The following is a 20675-nucleotide window of genomic DNA, read 5'->3' on the forward strand; positions in this document are numbered from 1 at the left end:
GGCTGAATGTTATATTGAAATCTTATTATAGATCATGTCAGATAAATTCCTTTGCTTCTGTTCATCGTTAAAATGTTTGGGAGGGGATTCATCCCAAGAGGCTTATCCTGGGACAGCTCTTGCCTGTGAGCTCTCAGTCTTGGAAGCTGAAGCATGTTAACAAAATGTACTATATTTAATATTAAACAAAACAACAAGCTTCTGTGTTTGTAACGTTCACTACTGGGCTGGAACTAAGCTTTGAAGGACGCAGGAATGTTCCTCCAGAAACTAGGATCCAGAAGGGCTGCGAGTCGGAAGGAGCGCGCTCTGAAACATGAGCATCAACAGGAGCAGGCGAAGCTGAGGTCCATAGCTGCCTTCTTGGAGGCAAAATAAGTCTCTAATCCAAGTGCAATGAGAAGTATGTCGTGAGGCTCCAGAGGGATTGAATTATGTAGAAAAACCAACAGTGTTCAGTTACGAGTTGTCCAACTGCTCCTGATGTAGACACAAACTGTCTGCAAGACTCTGAGCCTACAACTGCGCAAACAGACGCGATGGTGTAGCTGGCTGCGAGTGTGCGCCCTCGTGTTCGTGTACGGAGCCTGTTGGTGTCACCGTGTCTTGAGTGGAAGGGAGCAAGGAGCGGGGAAGGTGAAATAAGTGAGTCCTCGCTGCGCTTGAAGGAGCAAGCGTATGCAGCTCATGATTTGGAGGATGTTAGGGGCATGTTAGCTGGAGGTTTAAAATGCAGGGAAGCTGAGTGCCAACAGCAGAGATGAAGAAAGCCAAGAGGACTGAAGACTTAAGTTGAATCTCCTGTTAAGTATCGCATAACTTCTGATGGGAAATGATGTATCCCAAATCATTTGGGACAGTTGTTAACTGGGCTGGACGGAGCTAGAGTATGTAAAGAACAACCCTGGCCTGGACTATTTGGAAACAAATTGGATGAGCTAATGAGCCTTCCCATTTTTTAATTGCTTTTCTGTCCTGGCACGGGTAATTTAGCATCCTGTTTTCTTTGCTTTTCTTCAATAAAGGTTTTGGAGTCCTGCTTCCTGAACAGCCTGTCACTGAATAAACTCATCTTACTTTAAAGGATATGTGGTTGTTCGTCAGCTCTGAACTCTTCATTAGCCAACACGAAACGAGAAAAAGTGATGTGGTAGGGGAAATCACGTGGCTTTCTGCAGAAGGGCCAGCTGCTTTTAAAAAAATACCGTATGTTTTTAAAGACCATCTGTGCCTTGGCACTCAAGGATTTAGGATCTCGCCCTCTGCCACAACAGATCTCATCAACGTCAGCTAGACACGTATTGAGGGGGAGAGCATGGCTTTGAGATGCTATCTAACCAATGTCTCCGAGATGAAGAGGGCTGATTCCCTGCAGCCATGACTTTGAACTGTCTGCAGCCTTTGTGTTGCACAAGGAAGGTTAACTTGGCCCTTTCAAAAGCTTAGAAGCGTTTTCATATAAATAAAAACTCAGATCTGTAGAAGGTGGAAATACCCTGTGAGCTGCATATAAACCTTGAACAGGTATGGGATTTGAGGTCATTAGACTAGGGATTGAAATAAGGACTGGGAAAGAAGACAGCTTTTTCTGATACTGCTGGACTTTGTAGCTTGGACAGCTTTAGAGGTTTTTTAACTATTTGCAGCTGCATCGAGATTTTTCTGATGAGAGGCACTTGATAGGTGTGATCTGGCGGTTTCAGGTGGTCAACTCACTAATTCTGCTGTCACATCTGATGCGTTCAGAAATTATTTGGAGGTAGAGAAGAAAAAGATGGTGGGGGGCAATGTTTAGGACCGCTCACCCTTGCAAGACCACCTTTGTGCGGTATAAGCGTATCACTGCGATCCCAGCAGAAGAAAGAGTAGAATGGACCTCTCCAAAACACCACCTGCTTTCTTCTCTGTGGGCGCGTAGGCTCGTGGGGCAGCGAATGCTCTTCCTTCGTCCCACGCGGGCTATTCCTCGGGGCACGCGTTGGCCTCTGTCCCCTCCTGCCCTTGCCAGTTGGAGTGCGAAGCCGACAGATTCCTCTTGAGTTGGCAAATACAACTCACTTGAAGTGGTTCGAGATATAATGAAATATTTGTAGTCTGCAAGTGTTTGAGTATTTCCTCTTTGTGCCTTGTTCCCGGTTCTTCAGAAGGTGGCCCGGTTCATACGTCCAGCGTAGCACAAGAGCCCTAATCAGACAAGCGATGCCGTATAGGTGATGGCAGTAGCCTCTCTGCCCCATTTGCTGTTTTTTTGCCGAATTTCTTTCTTCTTTTGCAGAAGAGCGGGACGGGGAGTCCCCATCTCCTCCGCTCTGAACTGCTCTCAGAAAGACTTCCTTTACAACGCCGTGGCATGCAGATACCTTCTGTGGCCTCTTCTGGTATTCTCTTTGAAGAATGATTTTCTTGTGCCAGCAAATAAGGAATTACTTAAATATTCATGCTTGATATTCTGCTGAGTGACTGTAACGTACTGCAGGTTTTTTAATTCAGCTGGAAAATGTTTGATTATGTAAAGGCTTGTAGATGGTATCAGAGGCCCTTTTCAGATATGGAAAACTTGCTTCATCAGAAGGTGAATACTAATGAGTTTGCATGTAATGGCCAGAGTAGAGTTCATTTGATGGCGCAAATTGTTTTAAAAATTAAACCAGAGCCCTTGCAATGACCTGGGGCACCAACCTGCTAGCAGACAGTTAAGACGTGGTACCAGGGCAGGACGAACCAGGACGGGCTGGCTGTGGGGAAGGTCTTACAGCTGCAAAAAATGGATGCACAAAGTGCCTTTTCCTGCAGCGGTACAAAAGCAGGGACGTAGATAAAACCCAGGGCTCAAACTCATTTGTTTCCTCCTGTAATGTGAATATAGGAATTGATGTTGTTTCTAGAAGTTGACTTAATCTCTGCAGGTTGGTGCAGAGCCAGAAGAGATAGTTTTTGATTCTCTTTAAAGGGTGTAAAAAAAATGCTAAAAAAGTTTGCTTTATTTTCTTTCTCACATGCTGTTTGTGCAAAACCCTTCCCTCCTGCTCTTCCTCTGAGACCCAAACCTCTACACACCACCGCGGCGTGACTTCACTTCCTCGATTGCAAACAAACCAGCCATGTTAACTTAAAAAAACCCCACAAAACAAAAAACAAACCCAACCCAAAAACCCCCACAAGCGGAAGAGTTGGCAAACTGTTACTGATGTCCAGTTAATCTTGCAATATTTTAAGGTTTCCTTTGTCTACTCATCCTGAGTCCTCACCTTCAGCAGGCTGGGTCCTGCATCCGAAGCGAAAGTTCCTTAATTTGCCCTGTGGATCCAATTTCATCCCACGCTGAAGACAGACACCCCACCCTGTGCAGGAATGAGTGGGCCAGGTCGCTTGGGAGCGTACCCTGACCTTTCACACTCCTAGCTTTTTTTTGCAATACCAAGCAGGATTATTAGGTCAATAGTTTCTGTAATCTGCAGAGGATTACACTGGTCTGCAGCTGCTGTAAACTATAGGGGCTTTCCCTTAAAGAAAAAAAATCTGTCTGTCCTCCAGAGGCTTTTAAAACATCCTTTTCATTGGTATTTTGCCTCTGATACCTCCCTTTCCTCCTCCTTTCCCCCTGCACTCGCTGGCTCGCGTTTAAACTTGGTCCTGGAGTTTTCTGGCACGCAAGTTACTCTGCTACGAAGCTGCGCTTGCACAGAAGGATCCCTGCACCGTTCCCAGCTGGGACTGCGCGAAGCAGAAAGGGGGGTCTCGGGGACCCGCTGCCTTTGCTGCGGCTGCCCCTCGGCAGGGAGGAAGGGTGGCTGCAGGGGTAGAAGCTGCTCTCACCCTGCTGCTGTCCCTGCGTGGGTCTGCAGGTCACGCCTGGCCCAGAAGCTCGTGCTGCTCCTGGGTCTTTTTGTGAATAAATGCAATTTTCAAAGCTGCCCTCACAAAGGGGATGAGGCTGAGTGAGTTGGGGCAGGCCACTTGATCACGCCATTTCTCTCAGGGGAAGAAATGGCTGTGTTCATCAAGGCTTGCTGTTTTTAAAGGTTCCTCAAGACTCTGGAATAACCAGATGTCTGGCTTCCGGCGTAATCCTTGGTGTAACATCAGCTTGCGTAGGTCAGTCTTGGCTGTCATGGCCTTTTCGTCTAGTGGAATAGTGTTCTTGGTGTTTTTTCTGTCTCACATCCCCACATCAGCTGTGCCTCAGCATCTCCCTGCCAGGCAGGGCTGTCAGACCCGAGCCGCTCGTGTCGAGCATCCCCTGCCCCGGCACTGGGGTCACCTAATGCTCTGCTGGGCACCTCCCCTACCTCTGCTTCAGAGCCCCTGGCTCTCCTGCATTGCCTCTTCTGCTGGGGTCTCCCAGCTCTCCTGTTCTCTTTCCAACTTTCTTACCGGTTTTCGGCAGCGTTGCATCAGCGCTTACACGCGTGGGGATTTGGAGGTGGTTCATCTGAGAGACCTGCATGCTGTTACGACGTTAAGTGCAGGCACCAGTTTTAGCAGACTGACGTTACAGTTCCCCTGTCAGCAGACATGTTTTAAACTGTTGCTGCTGTCAGGTTGTTATTCCCCAACTGGCAAGAAGAAAGCTGCTTCTATAAAAATTGACGGCTTTGTAACCCATTTTTTTCGTGTAATGGGCAGGTGAAATGATCTGTTGCGGTTCGCAAGGCACGTTGTGCGAGAGCATGCTGTGGCTGCAGCCGCTAGCAAAGCTGGTGTGGAACTGGAAGCGAGCGGGATGACATCCTGCTTCTCCAGGCTGAACAGCTCCAGTTTGCAACCCAATTTTTAACACGTGATTGCTGGCAAAAGCCTCGGTTTATGTCATCTTGTTGCTAGCGCTGTTCCATCAGGCAGGAAGGGGCGGAGGGATTTTCCACCGTTGCAGAGAAATTCTCTGCTGAGGTTGTGTGCCCGTCGCAGGTCGTTCCTCCCGGGATGCTGAAGGTGCTGGGAGGAACGGCGCCGAGAGCTGCGTCAGTGAAAAATGAAATCATTTTAGGGTTATTTAGAGGGTTGCTGGTACGCGCGGAAAATTTTTGCATCTCGGGGGGTTTTATTTGAGCAGCAGCCATCCCTGCGAGAAGGGAGAAACTGGGATTAGCACAAAAATCCATGTCGCCCTCACGCATGTCTGTCTGCCTCGCTTCCGAAAGCCGCTCGGGTCGCATCTGCTGGCTCTGACAGCTTGCGTGGGCATCGTGGGCAGGGTCTGGCAAGCCCTATCCCCTAACTCCAGAAAAAGCAAACAATAGAAGGCGAAGCAAATGTGCTCTAATGCTGCCACCTATCTATAGGTAGCTATAATTGCTCACTGATGGGCTTTCTGTTCCATTTTTTAATGCGCTATATGTAGGTCAAATTCAGTTCAAAGATGATTGTCCAGTGCTGAATTGCAGGAATAGTTTTAGTCGGGCTAATCCTGCCTTGGGGCGTGGGGTGATGGGTTTTGTCTCTCCCATCCCTGGTCCCTGCCGATTGCAGAAGCCGCCTCCTTCGCTGCATAAACCTGCTCTGACTCCGCAGCTGGAATTCCAGTGCTCTGCGATCCGTGGGGGTCTGTTCCTTCTCCTGATGGCACTTTCCTGAAGATGCTTGCAACAGAAGGGTTGCGTAACCAAGCAGGCAAGAAGCGAACAGGCAGTTTTTTGCATTCTGAGGTAGTTTCTGCAACACTAACTTGGGCTGCTTTAACCTTTGCCAGGACCAAACTGCTCTTCCCCAGTTAAATGGCATCTGAAAGGAGGCTCTAAACATGTGAAAACTAATTGCTGGTATTTCTAAAGAAGTAAAAAGTAGGCACCAGTGTGGCAGAAATATCGTCCCTCTGAGGGACAAGCATAATTTGAAAAGACAGCAGCTTGTTCAGATGGAATTTGAGCTGCAAGGCAAATTTGGTTGAATCCTTCTCAGGCAGCGTCTGAGATGAATGGTCTCTGGACGCAGCGACAACGGGGCGTTTGCAGCCCAAGTAGCCGGTGGCTATGTGCTGGCAGCGTGAGCTGGGAAGGGTGTTACGCACAGATCAGCCGCAGGTTTATTGGTGGCTGGGAACGATTCCCTCCCCGATTCTCTCTTCCTCTGTATATTGAGAAGTGACAGCTCGGACTTCTGCCGCGGCACGGCGCAGGATGCAGGAGGCAAACGACTAACGCGTTCTTCAGAGGGGTGGCCCTTGGCTAACCGTCTTTCCTTTCCCCTTTCCAGGTGTGGCAGATTCCCGAGAACGGCCTCACCCTGTCCCTGACAGAGCCGGTGGTAGTGTTAGAAGGCCATTCCAAGAGAGTCGGCATTGTGGCTTGGCATCCGACGGCACGCAACGTGCTGCTCAGCGCAGGTACGGTGCATCAGGGCCGTGGGGCCAACGCGCAGCTCCCCCTCGCGTTTTGTTTGCGCACCAGGTGTTTTGGAGAAGAGCTTGTTGACTCCTTTTCCTTCTTTCCTTCTGCTTAGGGCCGGTGAATCACAAGACTAATGGCGGTGCCTGGGACACCGGGACATGTGGCTCACAGCCCCCTTCCTTATCTTGGCCTTTTATTATCTTCATTTTACAGGGACAAGAACCAGGAAATTGTCTGGAGGCATGAATTACAGTATTAAAATTGTTCCAGACTTTATTTGATCTGCAAATTTCATCCACTGATAACTATTTACCTCTGCACTCTCCTCATCCCTGTTTTCGTATACTTCTATAAAAGGCCCAACTGTTTCTCCTTCTCGCTGATCCCTGCAAGGTATCCCGGGGTCTGGCTGTTCCTTCCGCGAGCTTTCATTTTCAGCATTTTCTAAATTGTCTCCTTGACTGGTACGGTCTATGCAATGAGATTCTTTTGACCACTGAAAAACAGTCACATCATTATGGAAATAAAATGGATAAGTCATTATCCATTAGTATGGTCGCAGGCTTTCATAGCATGACCTTTCGGTTGGAGCCCCGTAGAAGCAGCCAGTCCTTGCAGCTGGACTGTCAGATGAGCTGTCTGTTTTCTGTTGATGGAAATGCCTTCTGAGGCACCAGTTTGGTTTTGATCTGGTTTCCCCAAAAATGCTTGGAGTTGCAGACCTTGTGGCAGTTAATGTAGTGAAACTCGGTGTGAGAACAGACAGAAGAAGGAGGTGATTTTTCTTAGGTAGCTTCCTCAGACTTCTGTACTCACAAGCAGCAAGTTGTCTGTGTCCAGGCAGCCTGGCCGGGATTACTCCTACGAAACACAGAGGAGAAGGGATGCTGTCAGGTCATTGCAGTCTCCAGGGTTCCTCCTGGTGACAACAAACTGATTTTGGATGTCTTTCATGCCCTTTGGGGGTTCAGACTGATTGTTATCTTTTGCCTCGTTACATGTTCTCACCCCTCTGGAGCCTTAGGAGAAATTGCTCAGTCCCACATTGTGCTTTCCTTCCCTTACCTGGTCCTCCAGTCCTTTATTTTGCTGTCATCTTATCTGAGGCTTTATTCTTTGTCTTCTTGCTGTCTGGTCCTTGAACAAAACCACCCGCCTGGTGGTTGTAGTCCTTGTGAAACTGCTGACCTCAGCTTTTGCTGCCTGCCATTCTTTCTCCTCTTTGTTCTGCTCTTTCTCTTGCTGTCACTTGCCTATTTTCCATCCGTGCCACTTTTACTCTTTCTGCCACAAATCTCTCTGACCTGAGAAGGCAAAGACTGGCTGCCAGCCAGTATTCTCATGTATAGAGTTGTAAGAACATCGCCTCTTTGCCCTTGGCAGCTCTTGCTCTGTGGTCCTGCAGCTGAGCCAAGACCCAAGAGCTCCTGCAGAAATCTCCTGCAGTAGCTGTGGGAGCAGTGCCCAAATACTCCCACATAAACTGCCTTTGTTAGGGACAGCTACAGCACCCCTGAGAAGGTGCTCGATGCTTTCAAGGGAGGAGTTTCGTGCCTTCTCTGGCTGCTTGGTGCCCGCTCTGAGCCTGTATTTGAGTGAGGATGTGCTGCCTGGGGCTCCGCGTCCATGATGGTGCACAGACCGCGTTTAAGAGACAGCATCTGAGGCTTTGGAGCTGCAGCAGGTTTTATTCCTTGTTCCCTGCTGCTGGCTTTTTTTCTGTATACACCAGTGTTGTGACTTTAGCTGTTATCTTCTATTTTAGGTTGTGATAATGCAATCATCATCTGGAATGTGGGAACAGGTGAAGCCCTTATAAACTTGGATGACATGCATGTGGATATGATTTACAATGTGAGCTGGAATCGCAATGGCAGCCTAATCTGTACAGCTTCCAAAGACAAAAAAGTTCGAGTTATTGACCCCAGGAAACAAGAAATTGTTGCTGTAAGTTTGCATGATAAGTAAAGAAGCAACTGGGTTTTACTTCAGCAGAGAGTTAGCGAGAGCGTATAGAGAAAGAATCTTCTTGCTTAGTATATACACCATGTTTAGTCATGTTTTTCAAAGTGAGGAAAAATTACAGAAGGGATAGCAGCGGTTGAAGGATTTGTCTGGGTTTATCGGGATTAGTGTTTGAACTAGGATTTTAGGGCTCAGTTTTAAAACCTGCAGGAGTGTAATTCCACATCTAATCCTTTTGTATAATTACAGTTCCAAAGTTGTGTATGCAAAGCGGAGATTTAGCAGCCTGCATATGTGTCGTAGCTTGCAAAGAAGTCTTCCTTCAACCTTGCAAGAGTCTGATAGGCAAAGCTGAAACGAGCCAGGAATGACCACTTCTTTTGTAGTTTAGTAAGTGGTTTCTTCCCTCAAGCATTAGGCAAAGATAGTTGGATGTTGCTCCATGTAGTTGGCATCCTGCATGGAGGAGCAGTGTGTCCTGCCAGCAATTCTGTGCAGCTAGAAGAGAAGCCGCCACCAGGTGGGCTTTTCTGCTCATTGCTAGCGGCTGACCGGTAAATCTCTTCCAGGAGAAGGAGAAGACCCACGAGGGAGCCCGGCCCATGCGAGCCATTTTCCTCGCTGATGGAAACATCTTCACAACTGGCTTCAGCCGCATGAGTGAAAGGCAGCTTGCCCTTTGGAATCCAGTAGGTTCCTGTCCCAGTACTACTTTGCTGTTGTAACGTCTGTTGAGTTACTAGCCCAGACCTGCAGTCGCCCACTAAATTCATAGTTCGTATATTTGAGCATTTTCCCTCTTCCATCTACTGCCTGCTCCTGCGCAGGCTTCCTGTGCCAGAAGGTATTGCCGTTACTTAGGCTGGATGTTCACTCAGTAAAGGAAATGAGTTCTCTTGTACCAATCCCTGCCTCACCAAGAGCAGCGATGGAGCTGGGAGCTGCACGTTTGAAGTGTCTGAGAAGATGTACACAGCGGGCAGAGTGGCTGTGTGAAGGTCACTTCATCCTATACGGTATACGTGCAGAGCAAGGCAGCAACAATCCCATCGTGCTGGCACAAGACTTCCCCTAACATGACTGTGTCACATCTTTCCCTTGACTTTGTGAATTGTCTTGAGTCCCGCTTTTATTGCGTTTGTGATTAAAATGTCCTTGGGGAACGAATAAGCTTGTGAACATGTACAGTATTTGTCACTGCAACACACAGAGCCTTCAGGGTGGTGAAGACACCGCTGCGTGTTCACTAGCTACAAAGAACTGTTCATAATTTAGATGCTATGTTAACATGAGCTTTTTCATTCTTCACTAACATCGCTGGCATTTTTTTATTTCCAGAAAAACATGGAGGAGCCAATAGCCCTTCATGAGATGGACACCAGCAATGGGGTCCTGCTGCCGTTCTACGATCCAGATACCAACATTATTTACTTGTGTGGCAAGGTAAAGAGAAGCTTGTGGCATGACTGGGTGTGTTTAGAGGGAGACTCCTGTTGCATGAATGATGCCTGTGAAATATTCCCCAGGTGTCTCGATTGAGAAAGGTAGAACCGAAAAATTAGCACTGCAGCGATGGTCAGGGCTGCAGACAAATCAGGCTGCTCTGAAATCGGTTTGATCCTCACTCGCAGGACCGTACAGCCTGTGAAGTCTGCCCTGTGGATGTTTCTTTGAGGTGGATTTACTTAGGTAAAGCTGCTCTTAATGCAACAAGTCAGATACCGTCATCAAAACATCTCTTATTGATGTTGACTCAAATGATTGTATGTTAGTGTGGGAGGAGGTACGTTCTAGATGTTATCCTCCTCGTGCTTGAAGATGATGGAGCACGTAGCAACACTCACTGTAATTTTGCAGGGTTATGTAATAGAAAACTGGAATCGCGTGCTCCTTTCTAAAAGCAATTTGTAGGCATTAAGTGCTCCAAAGTGCCCACTTCTGATGCCACAGCTTTGGACTTCCTACAAATAGGAGCCAAAGACAAGATGAACAAGTAATTACAAAGGAGGATCCATACAAGTACGTTCAAGAATCCCATCTTTGTAAACAGCTAATGAGAAATCCTTGGTTTATATCTGCTACCTCTTCTGCTGTTTCAGAGATGCTAGTGTGGTAGAATTGCCTGGATTCAAACTGGTTTATAACCTTTCTGCCTGACTGTGGCAGAAAGTTTAGCTTTTCCACGAGAGCAGATGCAGAAGTTGACACCCCCAGTCTTGAAGCGTGAGCTCAGGTCACTGCACCACAGTATTTTGAAGAACAGCACTTATTGCTGAGAAACTGTTCAGCTAATGTGCGGGGGTTACAGCAGGGACCTGCTTTATGGTAGTTCTGCTGATGCCGTACGGATAGCGAGAAGACAGCGGTGCGCTGTCCGGTAGCGACTGCTGTGAGCAGCCTGAGGTGAGACATACTCGACTGGTAAGCAACGGAAGGTTTAGCTTGAAAAAAAAATAGCTATAAACTGTGCGTTGCTCTGTGGCGGCGATCCTGGAAGGAAAGGCTATGGGTGAGCCGATGGCTGCCTGGCCTGGCGGGGAGCAGGCGTGCGGGCACGGGCAGCGCGGGCCCCTCCAGCCTCCGGAGCGGTCCTCCTTTCGTTTCTTGCAGGGTGACAGCAGCATTCGCTACTTTGAGATCACGGACGAATCCCCCTATGTTCACTACCTCAACACCTTCAGCAGCAAAGAGCCGCAGAGGGGCATGGGGTTCATGCCAAAGAGGGGCCTCGATGTGAACAAGTGTGAGATTGCCAGGTGAGGAGGGGGGCTGTCAGGGCGGGGGGTGTCGTCTCAGCCAGCCACCCCGCACGAGCTCAGCCGCTCGGAAGCGGGAAGTCCTGCTACGGCGCCTGGCCGGGGCAAGCCACGTTCCTGCGGTGCACGTCAGCCAGCTTGCTGCAGCGAGGGAGAGTCCGGAGGAGGGGAAGGGCTGGGGGCCCTCTGTAGAACCCTGGTGTGTGCTCCCTGCTGGCAAGGCAGGCGCCGCTGGCTGGAGGACCCCGCTGTTGGGAAGACCTCCCTGCCACACTGTGGCTTCTGCAGTGTTTGTGGGGACCTGTGACACGTTCACAATTCTGTGATTCTATGGAGCGATACTTGTGCTGGGCATAACACGATATAACCTCAAAATATGCTGGGGCTGGGCTGAGTCTGTTATAGATGAATCAGTGATATCTAGCAGAACACATTGTCTGCAGAAAACCCAGTATCAGGTCGGTTACAGCCTACGCTGTCAACGTATCGATGGTAAACTTTTGGTGCCTGAGTCTGATATCCGTCTCCAGCTTGTACACAGCAAGGGTTGGAAGCTGTTTTCAGGAATTTAGAGAGTAATTAAAGAAGCAGCGCAGTGAGCAGAGCACAGCTGTGATTCAGAAAGCACGGCAAAGGAAGAACGCATCTCAGGAGGGCAGGTTTGTGTCACCGCAGTGGCTCCTGGCCCACCGCTGGTAGGGAACGTGCTGGATGTTGCCCCTGAAGCCTGTTGGTGTTCGTTGATCGTTAATGAAAGCAGGAGCCCCTGAAAGGGAGCAGAGCCTGCACTTGCCTGAGGCACCTGAATATTTCAGCAGCAGTGCCCGGTGGCCGGGCTGGGGACGCTGGAGGTTGTGGCACTGGCCCAAAGCAGGGCTGCAAGGGGTGGCCGGAGCGTGGAGACACGTGTGAGCGGTGAGCAGAAGGCTGGCTAGCGCGTACCTGTAAAGTACGGCCGTGGTGCTTGCCTCGACGGTCCGAGCGGTGGGCTGTGCCTCGCCGACAGCCCCTCCTGGCCAAAGCGCGACCCTCTGAAGTCACCCGGTACCTAGGAGGGGAGCTTCGCACGCACCCGGCTGGTTTTCTCCAGCCCTTGCAGGGCCCTGCAAGCCCTAGCGCAGCCCGGCTGTCGCTCCTTAGGGTTGCTCGTTTCCCATCGCCTCTGTCTCCCGGCACGCTGCTGCGGTGAGCGGCAGAACCGGGGCCTCCTTTGCACGGCGTCGGCTGTCCCCACGTCTAAGTCGCACCTTTTCTTTTTCTTTGAAAGGTTCTTCAAGCTTCACGAGAGGAAGTGTGAGCCCATCATCATGACAGTTCCTCGAAAGGTGAGCCCTACCTCCTGGTTACGTGGTTTGAAGCCAGCTCGTGCCTTCCAGCCCCAAAGCACTTGACCAATTCATCTCTTCTGGCTTGCAGTCGGACCTCTTCCAGGATGACCTGTACCCTGATACAGCTGGCCCAGAAGCGGCTCTGGAAGCAGAGGAGTGGTTTGAGGGGAAGAATGCCGATCCCCTTCTCATCTCCTTGAAGCATGGGTACATTCCGGGCAAGAACAGGGATCTCAAGGTGGTCAAGAAGAACATACTGGACAACAAGCCTGCCGCAAACAAAAAAAGTGATCTCATAAATGCTCCAAAGAAAGCAGCTGATGCCTCAAACACTGTGAGTAAAATCCACAAGCTTTTGGGGATGGTGGCCTGAGACGTGGTTACTGGCATGCTGCGTCTGCAGAAATAGTTATAACAAAGCTCAGGCGTGTAGGACTCAAGTACCCCGGGACTTGGGTGCCGGTGGGCGACCTGGAGTTGAGGTGGTACTTGAGTTGTGGCGTTCCAGGAGAGGTTTCTGTAGCTGTGGAAGATTACTGGGAATTGTGACACAAAGGAAAGCGTGGCTTGTTGGTCCAGCCGCCCACCTGCCTGGGACAGCTTCTGTGCACCTCTTTTTTGCGTAAAACCCCGCACAGACAGTGGGACAAATGAACCTCAGACTGTGCAGCTGCAGGAGGTCGTACACGTTCATAGTGGGGGGCTTTAGCTCATGTATGGTATAGTGACGTGCAGAGAGGTGGAGGTGACAGCTGCCAGTCAAGTAGGTCCTTAAACGCTGTTAAAGAGCAGATACTGGTCCAGCACGTCCTTGAAGCTTGCACTGCTGCCGCTGGCAGCGCTGGTCCATGCCCCGAGCATCGCAACCGCCGCGGTGCCCGTGCCAGCCGTGCGGTGCTCGCTCGCCTGCGCGCCCCGGCACGCTTATGGTGGCAAGAATCCCATTCAGAGGAGCCCCTTGCTTTGAAAACTCCCGTCTGCAGAGCACGTCCCACCGGCTCTCCTAACAAATACGTGTCTTGTCTTGTCTTCCAGCAAAACGAAGCCAAATTGGATGAGATTTTGAAAGAGCTGAAATCTATAAAAGACACGATCACCAACCAAGATGAGCGCATTTCCAAGCTGGAGCAGCAGATGGCAAAGATCGCGGACTGAGCGGGGCGAGCGGCGCTGGCCCCGCCGCCAGCCCAGGCACATTCCAGTTCCCCAGTTCGGCAAGCAGCAGCGTGCAGCATTCCAGTACGAGCTTTCCCGTTCTCCTAAATTCACGTCAACGAGAGCCGATGATTAAAAGCCAAGCTTTTTAGTGAAAGATTTTTTTTTTTTCTCTGATGTTACAATGAATTTATGTGACTGTGTCAAACAAGTCAAAAAGAATAAGTGCTACTTTTACAGTCTTTTTTTTTTTTCCAGATGTTATGAATTCTTGAAAACAAGTCCATTCTGACTTTCAATGTTGTGCCCAAATATCTTTTTCTAGATTTAGGGACCAATGCCACATTGTTCTTAACCATTTTTTAAAGTTTCCAAAAAAAAAAAAAAAGTTGCTTTTTATTTTTCTTATTTGCCACTTTGCAGTATTTGTGTTTTAAATTTAAAGGGACAGCACTGCGTGCGTGGGCGTGCGTGTGTGCGCGTGGCGGGTGTTTATACTGTTCAGAGAACAAAACCGAAGCTCTTTTGTATAAATCTTCAATTTCGAACAATCAGATCGGTTTCCTTTGCAGTGTGGCTGAGGCTGCTGCTGAGACCCCTCAGAGATCGTACAAGCTGCCTTTCCTGCCTCCCTAACATGTCCCCAGTTTAAAGAGACAGTTTAAAGGAAAAAAACATAGTTCCGAATGAGGCGATTCCTCCCTTCTCCTTTTACGCCCTACAGAACTTTTAAACTAGCATCGCGTTGCCCTTTTAAAATAGTCCCGTGCTTTGGATTCCTCTAGCCGTGTCCGAACGGGTATGTTTTACTTGCCTTTTTATTTTTTTATTTTGAGGCAGAAGTTATTTCACGCAGGAAATGTTTTTACCTTTATCCACGGAGAACAGCGTTCGAGGTGCGCCGTGGGACGCTCGCAGTCCCCCGGTTCTCCGTGGTGTCCGTTTCAGCTGTACGCGTCGCTGTAAATACTCGTTTCTGCACCACCACGCTCTTTGGCTCATTGACTTTAAGAAGCTTTTCAAATCTGCGAGCTTGCAGTTCTCTGGCCCCTCACGTTAGTGCTGATGTTAGAAGTTTAGACTCTGCTTCCCAAGCAGCATTCGCGGTAGCTGGGTGACTTCACCGTGGCGGGTCTCCGGAAACAAAATGCCTCCTTTATTTTTTATAATTTTTTTTTCCTCTCTCCGTCATTCCTGCCTCGGCACCCCACCATGCCGTAAAACTTTGCAGGAAATTACTTGTTCCCGGATCGGAGGGGTGACCTCCATCCCGGACCCCCTGCACTCCCAGGCCTTCCGACTGGAAGGGACTGGGGAGGGTGGTTTTGATCCCAGTTTGGAGAACTGGTTTCTCACACCGGTCCTTTGAGATCCTCGGGGGAGAGACCCAGTGAGCACGCTGGGCTCGCGACCTCCTCGTGGAATTTCTTGGATGCCTCAGCTCAGCAAACCTCAGCTCAGCAAAGCTCTGCTCAGGTGGGGTCTCCCCTGCGAGGGGGGCTGCGAGGGGGGCTGCCTGTGTCAGGGACGGGGCCGGCACGGGTCCCTGCTCGCCGGCTGCGTCCCTGGGGCACGAACAGGATCCGTGCCACCCCGGCGAGCTGCGCCAGGCTGGATCAGTGCTGCCCATCCCAGCACAGCCCGTCCCCGCAGCGCCGGGGAAATGTCGGCAACCCGTGTTGAATCAAAGGTGGGCAAAGACTATCGGGAGCCGTCGGCTGAGGAGCCTCGGAACCTGTCCCAGCTGGGGATCGAGCCCTGAAGCAGCTCGCTGCATCCCCGACGTGCCTGCACGTTGGCGCGCTTGGGAGCGGCCGCAGCAGAGCGGCGTCCCCCGGCCCAGGGCGTCCCCGGCGGCTGCCGCTCGGCGGGGGGCACGGCCCTTCCTCCCGGCTGAAGTGATCTTTGGGTTTTTTTTCCCATTAGGTTAGCTAGAAATCCTCAAATTCTCCATTTTTTCCAGTGTTTGCATGTTCAGAACTTACAGGTTAAGGATTCTCTGTTCCGGAGGGATGTCTGTGGGTGCGTGAAGGGGAGCCCGCACCGTGGGGACGGCCAGGCGACGTAGCGGGAGAGGCACGAGAACGGGAGGCGAGAAGACGGAGGATGTGTTATAATTGCATAGCATGAAAGCTTCGTAAAAGTGGGTTTTCTTTGTTTTAAGTGGCGAGCACAGCTGGAGGGATGAGCATCCCCTGCCCTGTGTCCGCGACCGCTGGATTCACAGTCCAGAGGCTCCGGGTTGTTTGAATGTTTGGTGACGTTTTTGTATTGCAGTAAATGGCTGAGATAATGTGGGGTGGTTTTTTTTTTTTTTTGGAAAACAAAACCGAACGTAATGCTCCCCCAAACGGTGATCTCTGTGTTGATTTGTGTGTGTGACTTCAGGGCTGTGTGCTTGGGGACCTTTTGTTTTTTCTAATTGGAGGGAAATAAGTTTTCTGAGACGCTGGTTTGAAATGCCCAGAGATCGGTGTGTGGTAGACGGTCCGAGGAGGGCGGAGGAAAGGCCGCCCTGGTTTTTAGTTTATAGCCTGTATTTTATTTAAATGAACTGATGCCTAGCCAGGCTCAACCGGAGTCAGTGCCTGAAGCTTTTTGTAGCCGTGATATCCCAGAAGAGAACCAGTGACGTCCTGAAAGATGCGCTCTTATAGAGCGGCCATAGTATCTGTCCAAATATTTGCTTCCATTTTCAAAAGATAAAAGTCATTGATTATAAACTTCCTCTGGTTTGCTTTTTCTTTGACTCTCTGCGTCCTGCACCCACGGCTGCCCGTTAGCACGTGCCCTTTGGGTTTTAGACTATCCAGGTTATTAAATGATGGCTCTACCCTTAACCACAGCGATAGAAACCCGAGCGCGGGGGGTTGTGGCGGAGCGGGGTCCGTCCTCTGGGACGCCTCCGTCCTCGCCTGCTCTGTCCCCGCAGAGCCGGGGCTCCCCAGGGTCGCACGAGGACTCGCTGGTGAACCCGAGAGCTTGGCTGGGTGGGGGACGCCCTCCCACGGACTTGCTGGGGGGTCTCGGGGTAGCGCAGACCGGGGTGACAGGGTCTCCGGAAGGAACGGCACCGGCTGGGGGCTGCCCTGGAGCTGGGGGGGCTCGTTCTGCTCTTCCCCAGCTGAAACCTGCTTCAAGGGCGCAGGAAACCCTGCGATGGCAAAGAAAGCCCAGGCTGGGGATGGCATCGCTCGGTCCCCAGCCAGGTTTGAGAGCCTTCCCCCAGCGCAGCCTCCCCGGGGCCGCAGCGTTTCACCCTGCCCTTCACAACCGCCTTCAGCTGCCGCGGGTGCACCCCGGCCCCGGCACAACCCCAAACCCGGCCGTGCCTTGGGATGGGACAGGGATGCTCCGGGAGAGGCGATGCTCCCTGGCCACCCCCGCACGCCCTGGGCCCGTCCCAGGGGATGCTCCTCCCTCCGCCGCAGCCGCTCCTGCAGACCTGAACCCAATTTTCCATGCGTGTTTTCCCACGGGCGATGCGGGGCTGGCAGGAACCGGGATCCTCTCCCAGCCCCCATGGCCAGGAGATTTGGAGAAGGGATGGGGCGAATCCGGCCGGCGGCACGGGGGGGTCACGGCCCTGCCGGGGGCAGGCGGAGGCGGTGGGGCTGTTCACGGCCCCGGGCAGCAGCCGCAGGGCGTTTGCTGCGGATGCGCTCTTGCAGCACCCTTCCTGCGGCTGCACCTCCCGCCTGCTGCCGCGCCGGTGCTCGCGGTTAGGGCGGGGTATTTCCCAGCCGGTGCAGCGCCATGCAGCCGGGACAACGCCCGGCAGCCCCCGCAGCCCCCTGAGAGCTCCTTGGCCACAGGCTGCCGTCCTGGGGACGTCGGTGCTGAGAGAAGGGCCCCGGCGCGAGGGGCATTGAGCCAGGCCCTCGCCCTCCTCCTCCTCTTCCTCCTCCTTGCGTGCAAAGGCCGTTTCCCGGTGTTGGGGTACCTCCATGTCCCCTTTCGAGGCACCATGACCTGCCTCCCCATCCCGTTCGTGCCCACACCGTGCCCGGGGTGGGGCTGGCAGCCCCGGCGCCAGGTTTGCCGTCACTTCTGCTTTTGGGGCAGCGCGAGCCCCAGCACGCAGCTCGGCAGAGCCGCCGGTGGGGCCAAGCTGGCTGGGGGGCACCCGCAGGGACCCCAGCACGCTGGAGAGGGGCGGGAGGCCCCTTTTTGGGGTGCACCCCGCATCCCGGCCGCCCTCGCTGGCGGGTGCAGCAGCCCCTGGCCCTCGGTGACGTCCTTCCCCCGCCGGGCTCTCTGAAACCACAGCCGCTCTTCCGTGCCCGCCTTTCCGTCCCTGCCCGGGCAGGAGGTGCAGGCGGCCTGCGACGCCCCTCGGGTTTCGGCAGTTGCCCGGCCCCGGGGCTGCCCTCGTGCCCCCGTGATGCCTCCCGGCGCTGCAGCTCGGGGTCCCGCGGCGTCCCCCGGCAGAGGTGAGCCCCGACGGGGGGGTGCCGGGTCAGGGCTCGGCCCCGGGGATGATGTGGGTGCAAAGGGGATGCTCGGCGTCCCTCGGGGCGTGCCCGGGTCCCCAAGGGGTGCCACGCACCGTGCAGTGCTGGTCCCGGGGGTTTTTAGGAGGCGGGTGGGCGCTTTGGGGATGTGGGAGCCTCCTGGGGATGCTCGGCGCTGGGGCGGCATTGGTCGGCGTTTGGATGCTGTTGGGTGTGGGGACACAGGGGACCTCGCTGGCCTCCACCCACCGGGGCTGCCGGGGGCCGTTGGTGTAACGAGGGGGGGATTTGGGGTGGGTTTGGGGCCGGTTTGCCTCTCCTCCCGCTCCAGAGCAGATGCACAGGCACATGGTGGCCCCGGCCCGGGAGCCCCGCGCCCGCCCGGCCGGCGGAGGGGGAGGCCGGGCACCCCAGGGGGGGTCGATTGAAATGTGTGCGACATCCCCGCGGTTTCATTTCTGCACGGGGAGTCATCCTGCAGCTGCCTGTCCCGCAGCAGCCGCCGGCTCCATCGCGGCTCGTTTCCCATTTCCAGACTCTCGACTTCCTTTTCAAAACTTTCTACTCAAGCGGAGCCGCCGGGGCCGAGCTCCCGCAGGTGGAGGCAGCTCGGCTCTGCCGGCCACGGCTGGAGGAGGTCGGGGTTCACATCCTCCAGGTCCCCAAAACACAGGGCCCCTCTCCGGGAGGGAGGAGGATGCTTCGCCCATGTGCGATCCCTCCCTTGGGGCCACCTCCAGCCTGCACGATGGAGCTCAGCATCCTCTCGCAGGGAGGGGGCCCCGATTTCATCTGCCCCCTCTGTTCCCCCCGCAGGTCCCATGGCGCCGGGCTGGGCCGTACTGGTGATGCTGGTGCTGGTGCTGGTGCTGAGCACCCTGCGGGCGTGCGGGAACGTGCCGCTGCCGGAGCCGGGGCAGCACCGCGGCGTGCAGTGGGTCTGGGGGGCGGCCGGGCAGGCGCAGGCTGAGTCCCTGCTGCTCTCCCGCAGGAAGAGGGCCGACGGCGGGCAGCAGCCCAGCGCCACCGCCGCCACGCCGGGGCATGGCCACGCTGCCACCGCGACGCCCAGCAGCAACGACACCGATTCCCCCGAGCCCGACCTGCTGCTGGGCTCTGCACCGCCGGCAGAGCCTGGCACCGATGCCAGCCTGCACCGGGCGTTTGTGGTGCCCACCACAGCCGATCCCCTGGACGAGACCGATTCCCCCGACCCCGACCTGCTGCTGGGCTCTGCACCACCGCCAGCACCCAGCACCAACGCCAGCCTGCACCGGGCGCTTGTGGTGCCCACCACAGCCGATCCCCTGGACGAGACCGATTCCCCCGATCCTGATCTGCTGCTGGGCTCTGCACCACCGCCAGCACCCAGCACCAACGCCAGCCTGCACCGGGCGCTCGCGGTGCCCACCACAGCTGATCCCCTGGACGAGACCGATTCCCCTGATCCCGACCTGCTGCTGGGCTCTGCGCCGCCGCCGGAGCCCGGCACACGGGCAGCACCCCAAAACAGCATCACCACCATCCCCACCCGGTTCACGTCGCTCGGCGAGGAGGGGACGGTGGCCGGCGGCACGGACAGCAGCTCCTCCGCGGGGCTGCGCTCGGCGGCCCCCCCAGCCCTTGGGCCCACCACCACGGGTCACAGGAAAGTCAAGAAAGCCGGAGCTTCCCCCGCGCCGACTCGTTCAGCCCCTTGGGCCGTGACGCCCGGGGGGACCGCGGTGCCGGTCCCCTGGGACCCCAGCGGGGTGATGGGCAAGTGCCTGCTGGCCATCCTGCTGCTGGCGCTGGTGGCCGCCACCTTCATGGTGTGCACGGGGGTGCTGGGTGCCCTGCTCTGGCGGCGGGCGCGGACGGCACACCGCCGGCTCAGCCACACCGAGATGGTCTGCATCTCCTCCCTGCTGCCCGACGGCGAGGTGGCCACCAACGGCCCCAAGGCCGGCCCGGCCCGGCGGCCGAAGCTGCTGCTCGACGGCGAGGCCGACGGTGACAACCTGACTCTCAGCAGCTTCCTGCCAGAGCACTCCTGAGCCGCAGGGACGGGGTCCTGCACCCGAGAGCGTCGGGGGGGCCGGCGGCTGCGCCGTGGGCATGGTGCCCGGTCCCCGGTGCTGCCAGGCGTGGAGCCACGGGCAGGGGACCCCCCCCTTGGGTTTGTGTTTTAACTCGGACTGGCGTGATGGGGAGATGCTTTCCCCCGGAGCGAGCTCAGCCCTCGAGGCCGACCCCATTAAAGCGTCACCCGGACATGGTGGTCTCTTCCTGCTGGGGATGGCGCCCGCCAGCCCCCCGGCCCCCTCCCCGCTCCACCGCCTGCCCACATCCCCCTGCCAAAATTTCGCTTCTCCATCCTCCTCCCCCAGCAGCAGCCCCAGCCCCCCCGGGAGGGAGCAGAAATGAAACCCGCGGCCACCCCTCGCCGGGCAGGGGGCCAGACCCCGGGGGCTGGGGACCGCAGCCCCCGGCACCCCCTCCCCGCCTGGGGCTCGGCCTCGTGCCGCGGCGTGGGAGCGGAAAGGGTGGCGGTGCCGGGGCGGAAATGCCAGGGGGGGACGGGGACGGGTGCGCTCGTGGCGTAACGTGTTCCTGCCCTGCGGTCGCCTGCAGCGAGGCGAGGGGACGCCTCCGGGACCGTCACTGCCTGTCGGGGTGGTCCTGTGCGCTGCCGGCGCGCCCAGCGCCCGT

General features: G+C 54.5%; 2 protein-coding genes across 6 annotated transcripts in view; both read left to right on the top strand.

Annotated features, from left to right (window-relative positions):
• CORO1C (coronin 1C) overlaps positions 1 to 15845 on the top strand; it is a 54046-nt gene extending 38201 nt beyond the window's left edge. For all 5 annotated transcript variants that reach the window (XM_075167565.1, XM_075167570.1, XM_075167566.1 and 2 more), the window contains 8 exons: positions 6193 to 6322; positions 8092 to 8273; positions 8861 to 8980; positions 9630 to 9734; positions 10902 to 11047; positions 12315 to 12372; positions 12464 to 12709; positions 13411 to 15845. In XM_075167565.1, the coding sequence (XP_075023666.1) occupies positions 6193 to 6322; positions 8092 to 8273; positions 8861 to 8980; positions 9630 to 9734; positions 10902 to 11047; positions 12315 to 12372; positions 12464 to 12709; positions 13411 to 13530 (1107 nt within the window). In that variant the 3' untranslated portion in view covers positions 13531 to 15845. The remainder of the gene's footprint in view (positions 1 to 6192; positions 6323 to 8091; positions 8274 to 8860; positions 8981 to 9629; positions 9735 to 10901; positions 11048 to 12314; positions 12373 to 12463; positions 12710 to 13410) is intronic.
• Positions 15846 to 17813: 1968 nt separating this feature from the next.
• On the top strand, positions 17814 to 20257 carry SELPLG (selectin P ligand). Its single transcript, XM_075167571.1, has 2 exons — positions 17814 to 17963; positions 18801 to 20257. Exons 1-2 carry the CDS (start codon positions 17915 to 17917, stop codon positions 20018 to 20020), a joined length of 1269 nt encoding a protein of 422 aa, XP_075023672.1. The 5' UTR covers positions 17814 to 17914; the 3' UTR covers positions 20021 to 20257.
• Positions 20258 to 20675: the final 418 nt, after the last annotated feature.

Source organism: Calonectris borealis, chromosome 18 (genome assembly GCF_964195595.1).
Source record: "Calonectris borealis chromosome 18, bCalBor7.hap1.2, whole genome shotgun sequence".
Classification (NCBI taxonomy): domain Eukaryota; kingdom Metazoa; phylum Chordata; class Aves; order Procellariiformes; family Procellariidae; genus Calonectris; species Calonectris borealis.

Coding starts and splice junctions, on each gene's coding strand:
- SELPLG (XM_075167571.1), top strand. CDS start 17,915: ATGCCTCCCGGCGCTGCAGCTCGGGGTCCCGCGGCGTCCCCCGGCAGA. Junction 17,964..18,800: donor CGCGGCGTCCCCCGGCAGAG/GTGAGCCCCGAC, acceptor TTCCCCCCGCAG/GTCCCATGGCGCCGGGCTGG.